Here is a 26,317-nt window from a genome sequence, read left to right on the forward strand (position 1 = left end):
TCTTGAGTAGTCTTTTACTGCCCAACCATTTGAAACATTGATCCAGTGCTTAGATGATCATATGCTTAGAAATATATCTATTTTTTTTTTCTAAACTGGTTGTCAATCGTTATACTGTAGATTTTTTTTTAATGGCCATTGTCAATTACTGGATAACAGAGTGGCTGAAAACTGTACATAAAGCAATACACATAATAGACAAATAGACAAAAAGATATATTAACTAATATATGATACATTAAAATGGTTAGTTCACCCCCCCCAAAAAAAAAAAAAAAAATAAAAAAAAATGTCATCAATTACTCACCCTTATGTTATTCCAAAATCATAAGACGTTCGTTCATCTTCAAAATTAAATGATTTTAAATGGAATCTGATAGATTGCTGTCCCTCTATTGACAGTCCATGCAACTACCACTTTGTTGCTTCAAAGGACCAAAGGGCTATCCGATCGTGAAAATGTGAAGTGTAAATGCCCTCCGAAATGCTTTAGAGAAAGATTTAAATCTGATCACTTAAATCACTTCAGGAGGTGGTCTAAGACACATTCCAGATGAAACTGGACAGGTGTAAATGCATCTGGTTGTTGAAACCACATATGTAAATTTTATTCCATCCAAAATGTTAAAAAATAAATGTATGACAGTGTGTTACAGGCTATATGACATGCACACACAATCATCTTCATTAAAAGTGGTGAGATTAAATCCGATTTACAGGTCCTTCTCAAAAAATTAGCATATTGTGATAAAAGTTCATTATTTTCCATAATGTAATGATTAAAATTAAACTTTCATATATTTTAGATTCATTGCACACCAACTGAAATATTTCAGGTCTTTTATTGTTTTAATACTGATGATTTTGGCATACAGCTCATGAAAACCCAAAATTCCTATCTCAAAAAATTAGCATATCATGAAAAGGTTCTCTAAACGAGCTATTAACCTAATCATCTGAATCAACTAATTAACTCTAAACACCTGCAAAAGATTCCTGAGGCTTTTAAAAACTCCCAGCCTGGTTCATTACTCAAAACCGCAATCATGGGTAAGACTGCCGACCTGACTGCTGTCCAGAAGGCCATCATTGACACCCTCAAGCGAGAGGGTAAGACACAGAAAGAAATTTCTGAACGAATAGGCTGTTCCCAGAGTGCTGTATCAAGGCACCTCAGTGGGAAGTCTGTGGGAAGGAAAAAGTGTGGCAAAAAACGCTGCACAACGAGAAGAGGTGACCGGACCCTGAGGAAGATTGTGGAAAAGGACCGATTCCAGACCTTGGGTGACCTGCGGAAGCAGTGGACTGAGTCTGGAGTAGAAACATCCAGAGCCACCGTGCACAGGCGTGTGCAGGAAATGGGCTACAGGTGCCGCATTCCCCAGGTCAAGCTACTTTTGAACCAGAAACAGCGGCAGAAGCGCCTGACCTGGACTACAGAGAAGCAGCACTGGACTGTTGCTCAGTTTTGCATGTCATTCGGAAATCAAGGTGCCAGAGTCTGGAGGAAGACTGGGGAGAAGGAAATGCCAAAATGCCTGAAGTCCAGTGTCAAGTACCCACAGTCAGTGATGGTCTGGGGTGCCATGTCAGCTGCTGGTGTTGGTCCACTGTTTTATCAAGGGCAGGGTCAATGCAGCTAGCTATCAGGAGATTTTGGAGCACTTCATGCTTCCATCTGCTGAAAAGCTTTATGGAGATGAAGATTTCGTTTTTCAGCACGACCTGGCACCTGCTCACAGTGCCAAAACCACTGGTAAATGGTTTACTGACCATGGTATTACTGTGCTCAATTGGCCTGCCAACTCTCCTGACCTGAACCCCATAGAGAATCTGTGGGATATTGTGAAGAGAAAGTTGAGAGACGCAAGACCCAACACTCTGGATGAGCTTAAGGCCGCTATCGAAGCATCCTGGGCCTCCATAACACCTCAGCAGTGACACAGGCTGATTGCCTCCATGCCACGCCGCATTGAAGCAGTCATTTCTGCAAAAGGATTCCCGACCAAGTATTGAGTGCATAACTGAACATAATTATTTGAAGGTTGACTTTTTTTGTATTAAAAACACTTTTCTTTTATTGGTCGGATGAAATATGCTAATTTTTGAGATAGGAATTTTGGGTTTTCATGAGCTGTATGCCAAAATCATCAGTATTAAAACAATAAAAGACCTGAAATATTTCAGTTGGTGTGCAATGAATCTAAAATATATGAAAGTTAAATTTTTATCATTACATTATGGAAAATAATGAACTTTTATCACAATATGCTAATTTTTTGAGAAGGACCTGTATATTCATTTTGTGGAGACACATTTATGTGGCCACGTGTAAATGGAACTATTTTTAATAAATCAGATAGCTATCCAATCAGTAAAAATGCATGAAGTAACCAAGTGTAAAAAGGCCCAAAAAGTTCATAAAGAGATCATAAATCTAATCCATATAAACTGAGCAGTTTAGTCCGAATTTTCTGAAGATACTGATTTGCTTTATATGATGAACAGATTGAATTTAGGATTTTATTCACATATAAACATTCCACAAGCATAAACAGAATCAGGTCGAGAATCAGGCGAGTATATGATGATAGAATAGTAATTTTTGGGTGAACTAACTCTTTAACTATGTACTGGATTAACTAATATATTATTGGGCATTATTATAAATATAGATTTTTATTATAATATTATAAATGCATTTCTAATGGTTTCAAGTACAGAGTTATAGAATTGTCTGTTGACTTATGGATATATTGTCTGCCTTAGCAGTATTTAGGCTAATAAGTGATTGTTTCTTGTTTGAGTAATTGATATGCTGCTTAACAAAACATGCAGTCAAATTAATACCAGAACTAGTGTTATGATACAACACATTCTCACTCCCAAGGTGTCAAATATTGCAACTTGGCAGGAGCACTGCACAACACTCTGCTTCTTCCAAAAGAACCCGCTGGTGTTGTTGTACTGACACATAGCAGGGCTTCTTCCATCACTTCACTACTTGCACTTATGGATCATTTTATAATTACTAAGCAAAACATCTTCATGCTTTTATGTTTTCCAGCATATGTATTTCCATAACATTTCTCATTAAACTTCATACTAATAATTTTTCTAGTGAACTAACATGCTGTGGACATGCTGTTTTATTGATGTCTTTCCATGGTTGAAACACTGGTTGAGAGATTACACGTAAACTAAGCATAGATCATCTGTTAGTCTTATTCTTTGCTTTTTCCTGTTGTGGCGGATAGCAAACAGCATTGCATTACCGCACACCCCCTTGTGGATTGGAGTGTGAATCGCATGTGATTGACTGTATTCGTTGTCTGCCTGCATGCACCGAACCGTGATGGGACAAATGCATGTACTTTTACACTCCTAATAGTCACTGTTGCTATTTTCTTTTTTTCACTTCAATAGAACTTTTTCCTCCTCAAAATACAATACAGTTTGGGCCATTGTTGTGGTACTGGTTATTTAGGAGTGTCTGAGCTTAGAATTAACCTTCATTGCAATACTTAACTTGATATTTGCAACACTTAATCATCAAAACGAATGCTTACTTATTGCTCTTCTGAATTTATTCGACAGGAGGAAAATGAAGGCCAAGGCCCCCCCTCCACCTCGCCCTCCCCAGCCTGCCCCCCGAAAGATCTTCCGTAATGCCGTTCCTGATGGAGGAGGATCTTCAGGGGGAGACAGCAAGGAAAACATGCTTCGACCCTCTGTAGATCTCCATATCAGTTTGCCTTCAGGGTACCAGACCACTGTCAATGTGGATGGCAGGTGAATATGCTCATTCTACTGACCTTAGTCTAAACATTTCATCAAAACATTTTTTTTTTAGTATTGGTTGGTAGCTTAATGTTGGTGCAGTTGACTGAATAGAGTTGGGACAGGAAGTGTACACAGTGAAATTGTACACAGTGACCTTCAAAAACAGCTAGACAGAGTGCAGCTGATGGAAAGGAACGTAACACATCTTGAACCAAAGATGTCCATTTGCTGCTTTGAAAGAAAAACTTTTTGAATAAATGGACATAAATCAAAGTGTTTAATTATCCATGCTCTCCCATATTTAATTACTTGGTGAAACAAAGCTCTGGCATTGAAAGATAAAGTCTTTAAGGGGACCTATTATGCAAACTTTTATGTGGTGTTTAAACACTGATGACAACCAACCTATAATGGAAAAATCCACCCACTCCTTTTTTTATAAAGCTGTATTGAGTGGGAGCTGTATATTCTAATACCCCGCCCATGACAGGTGACGTTCTACCCTATTAGCATGTCTGCCCTGAGTGAGCTGCACATAGTCCGCCATGTTTGTACCCTAACTACAGTACCTATTGATATAATGTCTGTGCTACAAAAAAATACAAATGTTCTGTTTTTAGATGTACCAATGAACATAAGATTTTCCAAAGACTCCCAACATCTGTGCCACTGAAGACACAGTGGATAAATTTCATTTATGAAGGAAATGTGCTGAAGAAATTAGGTGAAGTCTTGTATATTTGTGCAAATCATTTTATGGCGGACTGCTTCACAAACGATGGTCAGTTCAACATGCTAATCAATAAGTTGAATAAAGTTAACTCCACAACAACTACATAAATTCATTTTGGTTGTGTGAGATTCTCCAGTTTTGTTGTTGTCGGAGTATCCAAAGCATGAGCCGTAAAGGCTCCAGCCTCTTCTGGAATGGGGACGGGGAGCAGCAGCTTATTTGCATTTAAAGGTACACACATGAAAATGGCATGTTTTTGCTGACACCCAAATAGGGGCAAATTGGACATGCTATTATAGATGATCTGTGGGCTATTTTAAGTTGAAACTTCACAGACATATTCTGGGGACTTATATTACATCTTATAAAAAGAGGCTTAATAGGTCCCCTTTAAATATCTTATATGGTCCTAGAAAAATCTTAATTATCATATTAAGAGGTCTTAAAGGGGTCATGAACTGTGTTGGTTTATTGTTTTATAATGTTTCCTGGGGTTCACTTATAATGTTAGTATGCTTTTTACATCCAAATTGTCATAATTTATAAATAGAAGCCATTTTTCCTATCCTGATTTTAGCCCTCTGGTTTGAATGCTCTGTTTTAAGGGGCGTGTCTGCTGTGATACTTCAGTGTAAATGCCCACTGCTGTGATTGGCTGACATCTTTGCATATGAAATAGCCAAGTATTACTCTCTCTTTTAGCGCGTTTTTACTATTACAGCTCTCAAGGTTAACTAATCGTGAAAAGTGCTGCTTTACATTTAGATCTATGGCATTATATTTAGATAGTGACATGAAAGGTTGCAGAGATTAACACTGTGTAGCCGATCACATATGATGAGCACATGAAAGCAGTGATCTCGTCATTGAAACTCAATTTCTGCACACTAACAAATGCTTTCATCTTCACTAACAGTGCAAACGCGATATAACTAAAAGATTCGTTGAATAAAACAGGAGTTTTGCACGTCAGTCACTGATAAACGCGCACTGTTTGATTGACAGCTTCAGCGCGTGTTGCTCCAACGATTGCAAAGGAAGCTTTCTTTGATTGCTTTCTTTATATAATTTAATCACCGTTAAATAACAGATTACGTTGATGTTTAGTCAGGGGTTTGATTTACTGACACAAAGAACATCTGACTGTAGCCTACATGAATCATTACATATCAGATCAGGCATTAGAATCAATTAACACAGTTACTTACATGTTGTTGCGTTACTGTCGAGTCCAGGCACTGCACAATATTTTGTAATCCTCAACGGCATGTTTATTGCTTGTTAGCTTGATCTGGTTTAGCACCATGTAGGCCTATGTTACTTAGGCTGCCTATTCTGTTGCATGTCATGCGCGAATCGGTGGGCGGGGCTAAACAGGCAGTGATGAAGTAGGCGTTGATCTTCTTCTGCAGAGGCGGTGCTTGCTGCCCTTTGATGTCATAGATCCCCACTTTGTAAATCCTGTCGTTTGCTGGGTCTGGTGTCAATTAAAGCTTTTATTGGACTAACAAGGAAGTTTTCAGCTCTAAAACGTACAGGATATTCTTAAAGTTTGATGACCTCTTATACGTCAAAAGCTCATGGAAAATTTGATTTCTCAGTTCATCACCCCTTTAAATTTGTTGACAGAAAAACAGGAATCATGATTTGGCTTAATCTGAATAATAAACTTCACAAGGCGATGATTTACAATGCATCGTTGTTGCTCATTCTGGCTTGTCCTTTCAGAGCAGTTCACAATACCAGGCATTTATTGCTTAAAGGGATAGTTCACCCAAAAATGATAATTTGATGTTTATCTGCTTACCCCCAGAGCATCCAAGATGTAGGTGTCTTTGTTTCTTCAGTAGAACACAAATTATGATTTTTAACTCCAACCGTTGCTGTCTGTCAGTCAAATAATGCTAGTGGATGGGAACTTCTACAATAACAGTAAATAAAACTTGCTTAGACAAGTCCAAATTAAACCTGACGTGACAAGAAAAGTTTATTTAAAAGTGGACTAATCCTTTAACCATTATATTTCTGCTGTTCTAAAAGTGAAACCTACTGTCAGAGAGTACTTTCATGCAGCTGGTGGATTGAAAAGAAACTAATGTGCCCTCTAAAAATCTAAACAATTACAGTGAAAAAAATAAGTAATAAATAAATATATATAATCATTTATAATTTTGATCATCCATTTTCTTAAAAATGGTTTAAAGGGTGAAATTTTCTATCTAATAAAACTTGTTGTTACTCTGATTTGAAAAGCACACTTTGATTTCTACACAAGTTGGTTTGATTATTCTATGTGGATGTAAAAAGCTGTATGTTTCTACTGTTGTCTTGCACTAGTCTAGTGATTTTTTTGTTTTAGTTTTGTTGCGATTGGCTGTACTTTTACACAGCTACCTGTGCTTCGAGTGTAAATCCCCCACTCTTGGCTTTGAGTGACTGTATGATTTATGGATGTTTGACCCTTGGCTTGATTTAATTAAACATACTGAGAGTATGGGCTGCATTTGATAGCACATATTGATTCTTTAAAGACATTAGCAAAACAATACGCCCTTAAAAAAAAGAGGATTTTTTTTTTTTTCACAGGGTGTGTTCACAGAAGACAGTGGTTTCCACAACCCCTTAAATGTCTTCTGGGTTTTTGTGGCTCACTTTACTGCTGTTAAAATACTGACTTTATTCAGTTACAAGATTATAACCGAAACTTGATAAACATAAGAATCTTCTTTTAAAAGCAGAAAATCTTACTGACCCCAAACGTTTGAACATGAAATTGATATGAAATGACCAAAATATCATAGAGACTTAAAAGTGGCTTCTTTTGGCATGTTTATTTATTACTTGTTCAGTTGCTACTGAATTTTAATCTTTGTGAAATATATATATTTTTATTATTAAGTAGAAATTAAAAAAAAAAGGAAATAGATATAATGAAAATAGGATGAGAGCATCAGTGTTTACTATGTGGTAAAACATTTCTGCGTTGATGAGTAAGTGTCATAAGAATAGGCATTTATAGTCAGATGAATCATTCAACACATCTGAGCAACATGATTATATTCCAACATATTGGACTTTGTGTGCACATTTTGTCTGCAAATTTGGACATGCACACACATATTGTAAAGGTGGGTTAAAGGTTTAAAGTCAGTCTGCTCAAAGGCCATATTGGTAAAACTCTTACAAGCAGCTGTTATATAGTTAAGCAGGTACAACTTGAATGGAGAAAGACTAAAATCTCCAAATTTTTTTAGTTAAAGTTTCACTTCAGAAATGTGTCAGATTACCAATAAAATCTGTGGTATATCATAACATTAACAATAAAACAATAAAAAATTTTTACGCAGCTCCAATCAAAGCCAGAGGTTGAATCACATCAAATAACATCAAAGGCCCCATCATACACCGGGCGCAATGCGACGCAAGTGTTTTTTGCTAGTTTCAACCTGATGCAGTTATCATTTTCATGTCCAGCGCCCGTGTTGTTTAAAGGGTTAGTTCACCCAAAAATTAAAGTTCTGTCATTAATTACTGGATTTTTATCAAAAATATCTTAATTTTTGGGTTCCTAAGATGAATGTAGGTCTTACGGATTTGGAACGACGTGAGGGTTATTGTTCCGAGCCCCTAAGACCTACGTTCATCTTCGGAACACAAATTAAGATATTTTTGATAAAAATCCGATGGATCAGTGAGGGCTCCATTGACAGCAAGTTAATCTACATTTTGCAATGCCCAGAAAGGTACTAAAGACATATTTAAAACAGCTAATGTAAAAATGAAGTATCTTGGTTTATTTAATTTTTCTGAGACTAGATGGTAGTAATGACGCAGAATTTAAAAATCATTTGGATTTAAGAATTTTTAGATATTTGTACTGGAGGAAACAAGACAAAAATTTTAAATGAGAAAAGCATTTTTTGCAGTGCAGCAATTTTGTTCAATTATCTGTCAGTGTTTGAAAACCCTTTAACAGTGCCTGGATAGTAATTTTTGGTAGATGCAGGTTGGATTACTGACACATGGTTAGTGAAGCCAAACATTTAAGTCCAGCATTCATGTAGCAATTTGCTGCTTTACATAACACCTGTAATTCAAGCTGACTCTCTCTCTCTCTATCCTCTCCATCATCCTATCGCGGTCCTGTCTGCATCACATGATGTAATTACAAGTCTAAACCGTCAAGTAACTCTATATTTCTCTGTCCTTATGTGTCCTCTTGTCTCTTCAGAAAAGCTCTGATGGATTTGTTGGTGGATCTATGCAGTCAGTACCATCTGAATCCAGCATATCACACTTTGGAGCTGCTGTCACCCGATGCTCAGCCCGTCAGTTTCAAGCCCAATGCCCTGCTGGGTGCTCTGGATGTCTCGTGCGCCCTGATCAAAGAACGAGTGCTGGAGGACAAGGTGATCCGGAAACCTCCACCCAAAGTGCCAGAGGTGAGTGTCTGAAACACAGTGTGTTATGGAAGTTTTTGACCTGTCTGAACTTTTGAAGATCTTTAAATTGTAGACAGGCAGCAGCAACTGTCATGACATGTGTTTCCAAACTGGATGCACTACTGACGAGACATCACTACTGTAGACAAACTTTGTATTGTAAACAATTTGGTTTGCAGGTCAGTGGTGGGCATTATGTCACACTACACTACTTCTCATTCAACTGCATCAGCCATATTGAATGCTCTCATTGTACGAGCAAGTGTTGTCTTCATTGCGGTACTTTTTTAGTGCTCGACAGCAGGGACCTACAGTATCACATGAAATGCTTCATCTAAAACTTTTAAATGTTTTACAATTTTTGTATAGTTATTAGACATGCAGTTTTTATGATCTACTTTCAAATGAGCAAATACTTGGAATATTTGCACCACAAGACTATTGAAGTGAACTAAAATGAAAATAATGATTACAAATAGTGAAAAATGTAATCTTACTCTTGTAATAATGGTGACGTCTTGTTCTGACTATATGCATCAGGAAGGTCGTGTGATCATAAAAAGGGTTCGAGCAAAGGTACAGTGAGTCTTTCACAGAATCTGCTCTGAGTGTGTGTTCTCTCTATTTCTCGAGTGTTCTTTTCTCCTCCCCCTCATGTGTGAATATTTGATGAGAGTCTTACCTTTAGTTACCATGCATTATTTCTTCCTCAGCCTGGCTGACTGGCCTCTCTCTTGCTCTCTCTCCCTCGTGTCTGACCTCTGATTCTGCTAGAACAACAGTACAATCTGTCAATGAATTAAAAGCACACTATACATAAGTATGGTTGCGTATAGAAACAGAATGGTAACTTTTCTTTTTAATGTTTGTAAGGATAACAACAACTCTAGTAGAGATGGGTCAGGATGGCCTACCCTTTGGTTAGTTATTGTAAGTTGATGACGTGAGTAGGCTGTTATAACTGTTATACTGGCTCAGAGTCAGCACACTAAACCCCTTTCTCAGTCAAAGCTCCACTGCTACATTTCAAAATTAAAATAACATGAAACCTTTAACATTATCATTAAAATCACATTTACATGAATTCAGGTTTTTATATATATATGTTTACCCCAAAAGAGGGTGTGGTACATGTTTGGGGTGTGTTCACATTTGGAAGGTTTGGTTAGCTTAAAAAGAACTCTGGTGTGGTTAGTGCGGTTCATTGAATAAGTGTGAGCGCTGCCATCTGAACCTTGGTGTGCACCAAACAGGCAGACCAAGACCCACATTTCGGTCCGCTTTCAAAACAAACTCTGGTTCGGTTCAATTGAAATATGAATGCAACATGGACCAAAGACACCTAAACGGACCAAAAACAAGATGTGTACGACCCTAAAAATGACAGAGAATGCTCAAGCATACCTGGTTCTTGTTGATGTAGGAGCCATGTTGCCCATTACAGTTTGTTACAGGCATCGGAACCGTCATCTGATTTCATTTCATTTGTGTGTGTAACAGAGGAATTTCTGGTGCTGTTTTGACTCCATTATACGTTTTATAAGCTCTTTGTGAGTTCTCAGCTGGTAAAACTACCATTAAATGTACGAACGTACAATGAGAACGTTTAGCCCAGGGCACAGCATTGTTTTGGAAACATCATAAAAGCTGTTTTTTTTTCCCCTCTTTTTTTCTATTGTATCTTTAACTCCCTGAGGTCTGAAAACGCGCTGGCGCGTTTTGCGGGATTTTTTTCACATTGCAGCAAAACAGACTTAAAATACTCCGTCATTTCTTGTCATAGAGACATAAGTAATATATCAATTGAAACTATAGAATGTCTTCTTTTATTTGTGTACACTCAATGTTGTGCTTTTTGTAAAATAAAGAAAACTAACATGATGCGTGATCTCTCCTCTCCCTCTGAACGAAGTCCAATCTGATAGTTCTCAGAAAATGAACTGTAACTTATGAATACTAATGACAAAAAAAATGACACTTATGTCTAAAGAAACGTTGAAATGTCAGGTTTTAATTTGTGCAAGTCAAATCGAAAACAAACATTCTGTGTTTATGTAATCTGTATGAAAAGAGAGCCATGTCAGAAGTCTGTGATTCAGCTCATTACCCGCTAATGCGGCCACGCCCACGGAGCCAGCGCTATTCAGACGCAAATTCAGAGGCAATACATGCATTCATCATCTCAATCGTGTATTTATTGTCTTGAAAAGTGTTTATTTGGATGTTAAAGCCATGGTTAGCGATCTGTAGAAGACATGCCGTTAGTTCCTAGTTCCTTTTCTTCTTTATATGAATTTGTGGCCTAAAGGTGTACAGAGAGCGCCCTCCGGCTGCAAGTATGAATTAAAAACACCATTCCTGAAATGTCCTCTTCTTCTTTAGAATAATTTGTGGACTAAAGGTGTACAGAGAGAGCCCTCCGGCTGCAAGTATGAATTGAAAACACAGTATCCAACACTCATATTGATGACAATAAATATTACTTCTCAGTATAGAAAATTGACATAAATATATAAGAATCCATCAATATTTCTCCAAATGTGCATGCTTTTAAGTTAAAAGCCTATATGAAATGCCATAGAGGTAACATAATTGTTCAGACACTTTGCATCACAGAAATACATTATATTTTAACCCTCTGGAGTCTGAGGCTGATTTGGGGCCTGGAGAAGTTTTGACATGCTCTGACATTTGTGCTTTTTTCAGTTGTTCATAAACATATAAATGACAAAAGTGTCATTAAACTGTATTCAGCACAAACTAGGCTACAATAATATGTGAGGAACATGTATGTTTGTGTTTTTGAAGGAATAATGTTTATGCGTGGTTACTGAAAAAACAAAAAACTTAAGTCACTGAAATAAGGCCAAAATAAGTATATTAAATCTGTGTTCACAAGACTTTTAGGTATTGGAGGTTGTAGACTAGAGTTTTTGCTTCAAAATTATGTAAAAATTATGCTGCCTACTCCTTCATATAAAACAATATATTGATTTAGTTTTTGTAAGACACTTTTTGCCAAGAAACACAGTATGCATGGAGGCGTGAATCACCACTGAAAAATGGGCCATATAGGCCCATATAGTCTGAATATAGGCTTTTAGTTTAAAAGCATGCACATTTGGAGAAATATTGGATTCTCATATGCTTATGTCAATTTTCTATACAGAGAAGTTATATTTATTTAATATTCATTGTCATTACTATAAGCGCTGGTGTTTTCAATTCATCCTTGAAGTCGGAGGGCGCTCTCTGTGCATTTTTAGTCCACAAATCCATCTAAAAGAAGAAGAGGCTATTCCATGAATGGAGTTTCCAATTCATACTGAAGCCGGAGGGCGCTAAAGAAACAAAAACTCATCTAAAATTCATCTGTAGAAGAAAAGAAAACAGGAACTAACTGCATGTCTTCTAGAGCTCCCTAACCATGACTTTTACATTCAGATAAACACTTTTCAAGACAATAAATACACGATTGAGACGATGAATGCATGCATTGCCTCTGAATTTGCGTCTGAATAGCGCTGGCTCCGTGGGCGTGGCCGCATTAGCAGATAATGAGCTGAATCACGGACTTCTGACATGGCTCTCTTTTCATACAGATTACATAAACACAGAAGGTTTGTTTTCGATTTGACTTACATGATTTAAAACCTGACATCTTAACGTTTTTTTAGACATAAGTTTAATTTTTCTGTGATTAGTATTCACTAAGTTACAGTTCATTTTCTGAGAACTATCAGATTGGACTTCGTTCAGAGGGAGAGGAGAAATCACGCATCATGTTAGTTTTCTTTATTTTACAAAAAGCACAACATTGTGTTTTTACTCTGAGTGTATACAAATAAAAGAAGATATTCTATAGTTTCAATTGATATATTACTTATGTCTCTATGACAAAAAATGACGGAGTATTTTAAGTCTGTTTTGCTGCAATGTGAAAAAAAACCTGCAAAACGCGCCGGCGCGTTTTCAGACCTCAGAGTGTTAAAGAATATAATAGAATACCATTATTTTAAATTGTAATAATATTTCACAGTATTGCTGTTTATGATGAGCTGAGACATTATTACAGAGGGTTTTTTTCACAGCCTACCTGACTGAAAGGCCTCATTAATATGCAAGTCATTTCAGGTCATTATTATGTGATTCTTTTGTCTTCTCAGGTGTAAATGGCCCATTATTCATGCAGATTCACGCCTCCATGCATACTGTGTTTCTTGACAAAAAGTGTCTTACAAAAACTAAATCAATATATTGTTTTATATGAAGGAGTAGGCAGCATAATTTTTACATAATTCTGAAGCAAAAACTCTAGTCTACAACCTCCAATACCCAAAAGTCTTGTGAACACAGATTTAATATACTTTTTTTGGCCTTATTTCAGTGACTTTAGTTTTTTGTTTTTTCAATAACCACGCATAAACATTATTCCTTCAAAAATACAAACATGTACATACATGTTCCTCACATATTATTGTAGCCTAGTTTGTGCTGAATACAGTGTAATGACACTTTTGTCATTTATATGTTTATGAACAACTGAAAAAAGCACAAATGTCAGGGCATGCCAAAAGCATGCCAAATCAGCCTCAGACTCCAGAGGGTTAAGTTTTAGTGTAAACATTAAGTGAACCAGGACTAAATGTATAATTTTTTGTTGAGTGAGCTGAACTACAAGTTTGAACACACACTTAGAAGTACTGTAGAAAATATTAAAATCATTGATGTACAGTTACATTTATATTACTTTTAAATTTTACTTATTACATTTTAATTTTGGAAGAACAATGAGACAAATTTGGGTTCTTAAATTTTGCATGTTGATACATTTTCATCAAACAATAACTGACAGGCCCCCAATTGAAGACCTTTGATTTAAGCTATTAGTTGCCATGGAAAACGGTTAAATATACAGTGCTTTACTGCTTTGTTATACAATGATATTTAACTGCTGAATGCTGCAGTTTACCAATTGTAATCAAGTGTTCCAGAGGGTCATGACATTCAGTGTATTTATCTTATCAATATCTGTTAGTAGCACTTAAAGACCATATAGTCTTTCAGACAACCCATTTGTTGATTTTGAAATATATACATACAGTACTTGTGTTTAGAGATAATGTTATAGTGCAAGTGATAAATACTGCATTAACTGTCTAATCTGCCTTTCCACCTACTTTACTCATACTAACACAAAGACAGTGGACATTTTCAGTTATCATTATCATGTTTTTTAAGTGTCTTTTGAGTGTGCAGTGTCTAAATATATATACTGCACGTTGTCTCACATCCATATAAGTCTGAGAACTTGTGACAAAGTGAAGTAACAGTTTTCTCCAAGTGGGATTACACTTTAAAATGTGAAACAAAACAGAATAAGTGTTGCCTACTGTTTTGTGACACTTCAGTCTCCTCTGGTATGTTCTTGTTTGTTGGCATGACAATGCACAGGAAATGGCAAACATTAAGCATCTAACCTTGATTAACAGTAGGTTTTTTTACTTTAGCTAGGATGAAATTTAGCTGCCTCTGAGATAAAGGTTTTTGGATGTTTTTGAGCAATATTAGTATTTGCACAATGTGATTTATTGGTGTTCAATGGAACTTATAATTCAGATCTCTGAAAAAGATTTTCTCTAAGCAGTGTATTGTGGTTGGTGTGACACTTCCTCTACATGGTACTGCAAACATCTGCATATAGTCTAATTTAGCCCACCGCTCATGTGAAACTTCAGAGATCTGTGCTGCATCTTATCTTATCTTGATCATGCAAATGATTTTAGCCACAGGATTGAGTTTTCTACCTCTGTCATTTACAGGAAGAGTTTCTGAATGTCTGGTACCATGCTGGTTTTGAATTTTCATTTTCCCTCCATTAAAACAATTTTCTAGATTAAATACAACATAGCTGCTGTCAACATTTTTTTTTGTTGCATAAATGCAATTCCAGAGATGGATCATAATTCAGCTTAATTGCTGATTAACAGCATAAAGCTAAAGTTGTATTTAACTTCTTTAATATTCCTTTTTAAGGCATATGATTAAGGATTTAAATAGATAGTTCACCCCAAAATGAAAATTCTGTCACCATTTACTCACCGTCATGTTCTTCCAAACCCTTTTGCATTACTTCTCCTGCAGAAAATAAAATATATTTTTTAAAGAATGTTGGTAACCAAACAGTTTTGCTTGACCATTGACTATCATTGTATGGACAAAAAACAAACAAAAAATGTCAAAACTGTATTCTTATGTTCCACAGAGAAAAAAAAAAAAAGTCATACAGTTTTGGTATGACATGAGGATGAGTAATAACAGATTTTTGGGGGGGTGAACTATCCCTTTATTACATATAAATTACTCTCTAAATGAATTACTCTCATGCTTCACATGTCTGTTTCTCTCATCACATAGAAAACAGTGCGTTTGGTAGTGAACTATCATCACAGTCAGAAGGCCGTGGTTCGAGTAAATCCATTGGTCCCCCTGCATACCCTGGTGCCTGTGATCTGTCAGAAGTGTGAGTTTGACCCTGCCCATGTCCTGCTGTTCAGAGACAATATCAGCCACCAACAATTGGAACTGGACAAGTCACTGAGCGAGTTGGGTATCAGGGAACTCTATGTCCTGGATCAAATGCAAGGTATGAGATAAAAAAGTCAGGACACTTATGGTCACTTAGACCCTGTTTACACCTGGTTTTAAGTTTTTTTGTCGATCAGATCACAAGAAGACAAGGGAAACACATACACCTGGTGTTTTGCCAACTTTCGACCACGTCGGTCCTGATTTCTTCGGGAGGGTCTATGGGTGGGTAAATGTATGGGCTTTTTCAGATCATTCGATCTAATAGACGAAATAAGCTTGCACAATTTGCATATGAATGCAAGATTGTGTGTTTGAAATCAGGAATGCCAAGAGAACATTTGGTCAAACCAAACTTAGCTTTTCAGCTGAAAAAGTTGAAATCCTGTCTGGTTAGTGCGCTTCCTGTAATGTTTACGCACTAGTTCAGTAGGTGGAGAGTAGGCATCTTTTGTGGCTGTTTAAACACATTTGACCACATGAGCATCTACTCTATGAAAGTATTTTTGACTAGCTCTGGAAGTGGTCAAAAGTGGACAAACTCACAATGTTTCAGACCATGTTTACAACCTATATTTAGCACCATCCACTTGTGATCGGATTGACAAAACACTTTTTAATACCAGGTGTAAACAGGGCATTAGATATGCTAAAATTGGTTCTGTTCTTCTGAATCCAAAGTATTTAAACTATTAAGTTTCATTTAAAATAAGTAAGCGATTTGAATTTAGATCAGCAGTTCTCAACTGGTGGGTCACTGGTCTATTTGTGGACAGCATGGCAAAACAATACTAAATACAATTAATAAAGTGCAACTAAAACATTTTTTCTAAGTTGGAATGACAAAATAATAGGTTTTTATGTCACTTAATATGGCTAGAAAATATGACTATATGAAAAAACAGTATATGACCCAGAGATTGTTTCAAAATGCTTTACATAATGTTTTTAAAAATAAGTCTCTTATGCTTCCAAGGCTGCATTTATTTAATGAAAAATATAGTAAAAACCACAACAATTTTAAATAACTGTTATATTTTAATATACAGTGGGTACGGAAAGTATTTAGACCCCCTTAAATTTGTCACTCTTTGTTATATTGCAGCCATTTGCTAAAATCATTTAAGTTCATTTTTTTCCACATTAATGTACACACAGCACCCCATATTGACAGAAAAACACAGAATTGTTGACATTTCTGCAGATTTATTAAAAAAGAAAAACTGAAATATCACATGGTCCTAAGTATTCAGACCCTTTGCTGTGACACTCATATATTTTACTCAGGTGCTGTCCATTTCTTCTGATCATCCTTGAGATGGTTCTACACCTTCATTTGAGTCCAGCTGTGTTTGATTATACTGATTGGACTTGATTAGGAAAGCCACAGACCTGTCTATATAAGACCTTACAGCTCACAGTGCATCTCAGATCAAATGAGAATCATGAGGTCAAAGGAACTGTCTGAAGAGCTCAGAGACAGAATTGTGGCAAGGCACAGATCTGGCCAAGGTTACAAAAAAACAATTCTGCTGCACTTAAGGTTCCTAAGAGCACAGTGGCCTCCATAATCCTTAAATGGAAGACGTTTGGGTTGACTAGAACCCTTCCTAGAGCTGGCCGTCCAGCCAAACTGAGCTATCGGGGGAGAAGAGCCTTGGTGAGAGAGGTAAAGAAGAACCTAAAGATCACTGTGGCTGAGCTCCAGAGATGCAGTCGAGAGATGGGAGAAAGTTGTAGAAAGTCAACCATCACTGCAGCCCTCCACCAGTCGGGGCTTTATGGCAGAGTGGCCCGACGGAAGCCGCTCCTCAGTGCAAGACACATGAAAGCCCGCATGGAGTTTGCCAAGATGGTGAGAAATAAGATTCTCTGGTCTGATGAGACCAAGATAGAACTTTTTGGCCTTAATTCTAAGCGGTATGTGTGGAGAAAACTAGGCACTGCTCATCACCTGTCCAATACAGTCCCAACAGTGAAGCATGGTGGTGGCAGCATCATGCTGTGGGGGTGTTTTTCAGCTGCAGGGACAGGACGACTGGTTGCAATCGAGGGAAAGATGAATGCGGCCAAGTACAGGGATATCCTGGATGGAAACCTTCTCCGGAGTGCTCAGGACCTCAGACTGGGCCGAAGGTTTACCTTCCAACAAGACAATGACCCTAAGCACACAGCTAAAATAACGAAGGAGTGGCTTCACAACAACTCTGTGACTGTTCTTGAATGGCCAGAGCCCTGACTTAAAGCCAAATGAGCATCTCTGGAGAGACCTAAAAATGGCTGTCCACCAACGTTTACCATCCAACCTGACAGAACTGGAGAGAATCTGCAAGGAGGAATGGCAGAGGATCCCCAAATCCAGGTGTGAAAAACTTGTTGCATCTTTCCCAAAAAGATTCACGGCTGTATTAGATCAAAAGAGTGCTTCTACTAAATACTGAGCAAAGGGTCTGAATACTTAGGGCCATGTGATATTTCAGTTTTTCTTTTTTAATAAATCTGCAAAAATGTCAACAATTCTGTGTTTTTCTGTCAATATGGGGTGCTGTGTGTACATTAATGAGGGAAAAAAAATGAACTTAAATGATTTTAGCAAATGGCTGCAATATAACAAAGAGTGAAAAATTTAAGGGGGTCTGAATACTTTCCGTACCCACTGTATTTTTAAATGTGATTTATTGCAGTGATGTCAAAGCTGAATGCTCAGCCATTACTCCAGTCTTCAGTGTCACATGATCCTTCAGAAATCAGTCTAATATGCTGACTTGGCAAAGTAGAAGTAGAATTATTATCAGTTTAAAGTGATACATTTTGTAGAAACTGTCATGCATTTTTTTTTTTTTTTCACATTTTCGTGTTATGCATTTTTTTTTCCTGTTCAGTCACACTCTTAGATGTTTCCACTTACTGTATTTTTGTTGAGGCAGCGTAAGAGTTTAGTCAGTTCTATTTTTACCTAACATACTCGTATAGAACTTAAAGGCACTAAAAGCCTGTGACATTTCACTGTCTGAGCTTTGAGTCCTTTACTGTCTAGCCAAGAGTAAAAAATATGTCTATTCATCTCATTTCCTTTCAAATGCTCTACTGGTTTGATTGTTTTCAGTTCTCCAGCCTAAAATGGCTTCGACACCTGCCCTGAACTACTCAGGTACTGATGTACATGACTTTGGCTGAATAGTCGTCATAGTGCCTTTACAGTATATGTTGTTAAACTGTCTTGCGCTGAGAGTCTGCTTCCTGTCGCACACATTCTTGAGCTTTTTTTTTTTTTTTTAAATAAGCTGGTCGATAGAAACTAAACAAGACATGCAGTGCTTTTTTTGTATTCATGTTTCATGCTCATTGTTACTGTCATACTTACATTCTTACTGCATTTATGTTGTATTCAGAAAAACTGTTCCTTGTCCTGCTGATTCTTCTTTAGGTTTTGTAGCTGTGTTAGTGTTACTTCATCTAAATGCGTTGACGTAAAGGCTTTGCAGAAGTGTAGTGCCATCTAATGTCAGAATTTTGTACTGCTTTTGGTGCATTGCCGCTTATAACACTTCCTGTTCCATTTATTAATTCTGTTATCAAGGACCTGTTTCTTTATTGATTCCAAAAATGTGAAATACCTATTTAAACTCTTAAATTCTTCATATAACTGTCTCATACATGCTTAAATGTTGGACACTGAGTGACATGTTTGGGTGTCTTGTGATGCACGATGGGAATGCATTATTACAGTGCTTGCAAGTCAGCACTTAACATACACCATTTTACACTGTGTGTGTGTGTGTGTGTGTGTGTGTGTGTGTGTCTGTTTGATTATTCCAATGATAAATATGCTATATTTATGATTGATTTATACTACCATTCAAAAGTTTAGGGTCAGTAAGATTTTTTTTTTTTTTGTAATGTTTTTAAAGTCTTTTATACTCACTAAGCCTGCATAATTTTTAAAAATGTAATTTATTCCTATGAAAGCAAAGCTGAATTTTCAGCAGCCATTACTCTAGTTTTCAGTGTCACATGATTTTTAGTGCACAAGAAACATTTCTCGTTATCAGTTTTTTTCAAACAGTTGTGCTGCTTTATATTTTTTTGGGAAACCGATATGTTTTTTAAGGATTCTTTGATGAATAGAACGTTCAAAAGAACATTTATTTATTTGAAATAAAAATCTTTTGTAACACTGTAAATGTCTTTACTGTCTCTTTTGATTAATTTAATGCATCCTTGCTGAATAAAAGTAATAATTTCTTTAAAAAAATCTTACTGACCCCAAACAAGGCTAGTTTATGTCAAATGTAAGATTAAAGTTTGATCTTGTTGTCATTACAATAGCTGAGTTGCTTTGATGTTGCATTTCATTTGGACAGAACCAAAGCCTAAATCCTAACTCACTTAAAACTTTAACGCTACTGTTTTGCTGACATTCAAGCACTAGTATTTATTCTGCATATGTATATACCATAACCCATTATTCTCCTTAGCTAGCTCAAAATTAACTACTCAAAAGTAACATTGCTTGACTCAATTCTAGATTATAATAATAGTAGCCCTATGTGTTTGTGTAAGATGCTGAACGAATATGTTTCTCTTTCAGCTGAATCTCTTCACTCCAACAGCCTGAGTGGATCAGATAAAAAGGGTCTGCTGGGCTTCCTCAAGTTTAATCGCAGGAAATCAAAGGTAGAACATAGGCTCACATGTGCACAAACCTACACATACAGTACATTCGTTCATTCATATTTTTGTCCATTTAAACCTTGATGGTGCTGTATGTTTGAATGCTGCATGTCGTATAGCAACAAACACCTGAATCCATGGATATGCTGGAGGAAACTAATACATGTCGCAAAATATCCTGAAAATGAAACACTTAATTGTTATTGCAGTGTTTATATCCTGCACTGCATGGTTTTTATGGATATTGTGAGTCTGCCTGCCATGCTAGTGTTACATTCCCATTTCAGACTGAAGATCAGTCCTCTGAGGACATGGACAGTCTTGATGATGATAGTGTTGTTGACAATGCAGACACTAACATTAATGTAAGTACTAACCTATGAACTCCACTGTCCCTTACTAATCATCTCTCACTCTCATCTCTCCGCCTGCCACAGTTTTCAAACTTTAACACAGTTATACTGTCTGCTGGTTAATTCTTCTACATTTCATTAAATTGTTCATTTGTTCTTTTCAGAACTTCTGTGCCAAATAGCACCACACTTTTTTGTGGTTAATTTGATTGGAAATTTACTTTTATTACATCAGTGAATGATCTCTATTTTTAATTACGAAAAAGAATAGTTCTTGATGCTGATTAGTCACTACAAATATATTATATTAATACATTTTATTAATAACAACAAAACAACAACAATAAGAAAGGTAATAAAACTATGTTAATGGAAATTTGCCCCTTTTTTTTTAATAACGTTTACAGAATAGTAATGGAATTTGTTTTAAAAGTTCCACACTACATAAAAGAATAGTTCTGCACCAGAAATTCTGGTCTGAATGCTGATTGGTTAGAATGTAAATAAAACATAAATAATATATTCATGAATATATATTCATTTATTAATTTTATGCTATAACAACAACAACAATAATAATATAAGATAATAAATCTACATTAATGGAAATTTGTGTCCTTATTTATTTATTTATTTATTTATTTATTCATTCATTCATTTATTTCAATAAAAATTACAGAATAAGTGTGTTTCAAAAATATCCATCCAGAAGTTTCCATCCAGTATCACCACTAGGTGTCAGTAATCACTTGGGCAAAAGTGTAATCTCCAGCAGCGCTCACACAAAATTGATATAGAGGATACTGTTTAAATTTTATCTACATTTTATAAGGTTTTCTTAAGTTTTGCTTAAGTCACTATCACTGTTCAAACTTCATTCAGATGGATAGATCTCAGAGTTCTCTGCTGGTACTTTCCTGCTTCTTGGATGACCTTTTTGTGATATTACCCCAATGCAAACACACACACACACACACACACACACACACACATGTACGTACATACATACACATATGTTTGTTTCAACATATATGTATATATGGTTGTTTGCCTAACCAAACCCCTACCCCTAAAAATCACAGAAATGTGTGAAAACACTTGATTTAAATCCTATTTATAAGCCTTTTTAACTAGTGAGCAATGTTCCCTCTAATTTTTTTTCTCGTTGAGCAAAACTTTTCTCTGTTGAGCGCACATTTTGGCCACCTGAGCAAAAACATACATTATATCAGACCTGTACAATCAACGTAAACACACACAAAAAAATGGTTTTATCATGCAACTGTAACATTTAACTTTAATGTGCCGTTTCTATTTTATTTGACCCTTGATGTAACTTAGTGATTTATTTAATAATATGTTTGAAAACAAGCAGTTCAGTCACTAAATTAAGCACATTTTAGGTTACTTGAGATTTTTTCACATTGCTGTATTAACTTTACCAGTCTTTACCAAGAAATTCTATTAAAAAATAATTTCTATCCTCCTGCAGGACAGTTCAATTCTTTATAATAATAAAATATGAGCAGTTACAATGATGGTTTGGGACAACCATAATGTGTTTTTGTACAGTCAATTATTAGCAACAGACAGTGTTAAACCATAAAAATTACATGTTTATTGCTTATGAATTTCCCAGATTTTTTATACCAGGAGGTTTCAAGATTTTTCGTGGCAAGGAGCCCTAAACAATCCTTGTGAGATCATTTTCTTTATTAGGCTTACATTATAATATAATAAAATATAATATAATATTTAAGTATTTAAACTGATATACAGTATTATATTAGTTTAAATGCTTCCATTTGTTTTAATATATTATAAAGTAAAAACAAACTGAAGCATTTAAACAGATCTGATAGCTAAATATTTTTAAGAAAAGTGAACATGTTAACTCGTTTATAGTTATCTAAACATCCCTGAAACCCACACCACCACACACAAAAATCTATTTAAACTGAGGTATATCACTGATGTATTTTGAGTTTGCAAGCTACACCTGTGGTGGGAGTGTGATTGTAAATGTCTCAGAGTTTTGTTCATTCTGTGCCCATCATCCGTTATTTCCATCACTTTTCATTAAAACATGACGTTTTATTTCACATTTCTTTTCGTTTCGCGTTGCCTCTCGTATTGAGGTATTTAGTCCGCAAACATTATTTTATATACAGTATTCTTACCGCGACTGATTTGGCTCAGGGCCAGCCAGCTCACACGCGCTCAATCGTTCTCTTTCTATACATGGGTTTCAAAGACGTCACTTCCGCTATGCCCGCCGCCATATTTGGGACCGGTCACAGCTGCGCGCCCTGTTTAAGTCTATGGTGACAGCAGCTACAACTACCAGAGGAAGGCCAACAAAACGCTCTCAGAAGGTTCACAACAAGTTTATAATAGATCTTGGATATGTGGTGCTGTTAGCCGTTTCAACAGTCGTCAGAACTTCAAATTTATTTGATTTATTTGAAAATATTATGAATTCTAGTTGCTGTGTTTCGGCGTGTTACAGGATGAACAAATTCACGACACCAGCTGACTACATTACTTAGTTCAAGTACATGCGTGCATGATTTTGTGCAAATATAAGTTGTAATTTTATGTATAGCTTGTATAAATATATATGAATTACCATAGGATGTGTCCTGTTGAGTTAATTAACCTTCTAGCAAAGCGCTTCAGTTTACGGGTGTTCATTCAGCGCGCGCAGCTCAAATAATACTGTTATCAAAATGAATCTGTTATTGATGTTATTGTATACAAAAAAAAATCTGTTATTGTTCATGATCCTTATTATTAATCAAACTATGTGTTGATGAAAATAATACTAGAATATAAGAGCTAGTTATTAAAAATAATGCATTCGTTTTCTAAAAGAAATATTAAAGTTTTAATAATACTGTGTAGTAACGTTAAACATTTTAATGACTTAATCATTGCTGTTTGAGCTGCGCACGCTGAAGCTGAAGAGAATAAAAAAAACCATAAACTGAAAGTTAATTAACTTTCAACTTTTTAATTAATCAACGGAACACATCCTATATAAAATAATCCAGATATTAATACAAAATAAAAATAATATTACAACTAGTATTTGCACAAAATCACGCACAGATGAACTTGAAGTAACCTCATTGAAACTCCGAAACACAGCAAATAAGCCCAAATAATTCACAACGTTATTTTACAAGTATATACGATTATAATATCATGTATAAGAAGAAGACAGTCCCAATCATATTAATGTTTTGTCTTTTTGAGCGCTCGCACTGAAGCTATAGATGATCATCAGCTCTGTGGGTTATTTACCTCAACGAAACACATCCTTTATGAGAATAATCAGATATTTATACTTAATAAAATTAATAAGTTTTATCTGTACAAAATGACGCGAATGCACAAGTGAAGTTTGAACAAGTTATGTAATCAATGTTTAACTCAGTCGACGCGCTCTTACCACAACAACACGCTGAAACAACAACACAGAGAATTCACAACATTTTATTACAATAGTGTCCTCGTTATAATGTTACGTAAATGACAGTCCCAGCAGTTATTAATGTTGTGCATTGCTGTTTGGCTGCCAGTGGTGTGGTCCCTTCTGAATGAAGCCAATAATTCTGCCGATCTAACTACTTTGGGATCAAATAAATTTGTAGTTCTGACGACTGTTGAAACGGCTAACAGCACCACATATACAAGATATATTATAAACTTGTTGTGAACCTTCTGAAAGCGTTTCGTTGGCCTTCCTCTGGTAGTTGTAGCTGCTGTCACCATAGACTTAAACAGGGCGCGCAGCTGTGACCGGTCCCAAATATGGCGGCGATAGAATACAGTGACGTCACATGAAACCCATGTATAGAAACTGTAAACCCCATTCACCGGTTCTAACTCTATAGCGACAATAACTCTATAGCGGTTGTCCAGAGCACTTTATTTCTCATTTCTCATTATTTCTCATTTAAACTACTACAATCAAATGGATTTCCCCACACATGATTGTCATGTCTGTTCTCTGCGCGGCAATTATTTTTTCTGCGCGGCCGCGGCTTCAGAAGCGCAGCTTAGAGGGAACATTGCTAGTGAGGACATGTAAAATGTGTTCACTAGTTGGTTGTCATTATATTTCACTATATAAGTGAGGACATTTGGCCCTCACAAGTATAGTCAGACTCAAACCTGCACAAAAGAACCTGCTGCAAACAGAAAACTTTATGAATTTACAGTATATTATAATAATAATAATAATTTTGTTTTCATACCATTTTTCCAAATGAGTACGTCCCCAAAAGGAGGTTTTATCAGATTGACTTTTGGGTACAAATGTGTGTTGAATATATGGTTAAGTAGGTATACTCACACACACTTAATCTTCCAGAGAGTTTATCTCTACACCCACATTGCTCTGTACATCTTTTCGCTTCTCTCTGAGAAACACACTGTGTTCTTGATGACACTCAGACACATGCGCTTAACAGCCTGGACGTCCATAATTCATCTTTAATATGCCAGTTATTTTATATCAATCACCCTTTTTTATGAAGGGCTCTTCCCTTCTCTTGATGCTCCCTCCCTGTAATTGCACAAGTTCAGGTGCACGCTATTTACAATATCACAGAGCCAAGAGCCATGAGCCATTTTCAACACGTCGCAGTAACTGATTTCCGATTATATAACCCACTAATAGCCATTCCCACTTTGAACATTCTGTTCTAAGGGCAGAGAGGGGTGAGAAAAAAAAAAAAACGATGGAGAGAACGCCAAACTTTTACAGGGAGGTTGTGTAGTCCAATGAAAGCATGTGGCCAAGATAGGGAAGCTGTGATTATTTTGTCTTTGTACTTTTTCCAGATGTTAGTGTGTTTGTTTGTGTAGGTGTATATGTATGTTTGTGCCGAGTTTTATGTCTAGTTTGGATCATATGTCTGTTTGTTACGCTTTCTTCTCAAGTCAAGCTGTAAGACTGCATACCTTTCCCTCTCTCCCGTTCCAACCAACAGCTGAGCTCTCACTCAAACACTCATGCAAGGTTCTAGAAGATCCGGTGTCGTTCCTGTCAGTGTTTGCCAGATCTCTCTGCTCTCTCTTAAAGGAACATCCCCTCTGTCCTTTTCACACCTCTGTGTGTGTAGTTACATTTCCCTGCTTTTCTACTTTTGTTTGTAAGGTGAAGTGTGTAATTTTTTACATTAGCGGCAACAAACAAAATTGCAAAAATAATGTTTGCTTTCAAACAGATTTCCCAGACATTTCTACCACCGCTTCCAGTCCAAAATTGTTAACTAAACAGGTAGTTACACCTCAATCTCACGCCATTGATTTAGGCAGTAGTTGAATGTTGGACCACTCAAACAAATAAAAAATCTTGTGAAAGAACCACAGTCTTAAACCTCCTTCAGGAGCTGAAGAATGGCTGTTTCTGCCAGAATGGGTGGTTCACCATACAAGCTAGAACCGCCACTGGTTTGCAATGTTTTCAGATAAGTGATATCATTATTTGATCTTTTGATTATGTAATACGAACTAAAACAATACAAAACAATAAAACAATACAATATATATATATGCACACACACACACACACACACACACACATATCCAAAGATTCCATAGTTTATTAAAAACTATGCTCGCAACAATTGTGCTCTCAACAGTTCAGTCCAATTTCACGAAATGAATTGGAATTTAAATTGTTTCTTAAATTCTCAGTTCAGCACATAGCCTTTGTCACATAATGAAATAGG

At 36.3% G+C, this 26,317-nt stretch overlaps 1 protein-coding gene and 1 long non-coding RNA gene across 7 annotated transcripts in view; one reads left to right on the forward strand and one right to left on the reverse strand.

Annotated features, from left to right (window-relative positions):
- cobl (cordon-bleu WH2 repeat protein) overlaps positions 1-26,317 on the forward strand; it is a 125,784-nt gene that overhangs the window by 35,988 nt on the left and 63,479 nt on the right. For 2 of the 6 annotated variants that reach the window (XM_048152324.1, XM_048152325.1), the window contains 6 exons: positions 3,598-3,792; positions 8,748-8,958; positions 15,376-15,604; positions 18,653-18,697; positions 20,138-20,223; positions 20,508-20,585. In XM_048152324.1, coding sequence (XP_048008281.1) covers positions 3,598-3,792; positions 8,748-8,958; positions 15,376-15,604; positions 18,653-18,697; positions 20,138-20,223; positions 20,508-20,585 — 844 coding nt within the window. The remainder of the gene's footprint in view (positions 1-3,597; positions 3,793-8,747; positions 8,959-15,375; positions 15,605-18,652; positions 18,698-20,137; positions 20,224-20,507; positions 20,586-26,317) is intronic. The other 4 variants (XM_048152329.1, XM_048152327.1, XM_048152326.1 and 1 more) reach the window with 3 other exon arrangements.
- On the reverse strand, positions 8,581-19,017 carry LOC125243057. Its single transcript, XR_007178967.1, has 3 exons — positions 18,911-19,017; positions 9,641-9,725; positions 8,581-8,966 (listed from the first exon to the last, which is right to left on the reverse strand). It is a non-coding gene; the product is annotated as an uncharacterized LOC125243057 (long non-coding RNA).

The sequence above is a fragment of the Megalobrama amblycephala genome, linkage group LG13 (assembly GCF_018812025.1).
Source record: "Megalobrama amblycephala isolate DHTTF-2021 linkage group LG13, ASM1881202v1, whole genome shotgun sequence".
In the NCBI taxonomy this organism is placed as follows: Eukaryota; Metazoa; Chordata; class Actinopteri; order Cypriniformes; family Xenocyprididae; genus Megalobrama; species Megalobrama amblycephala.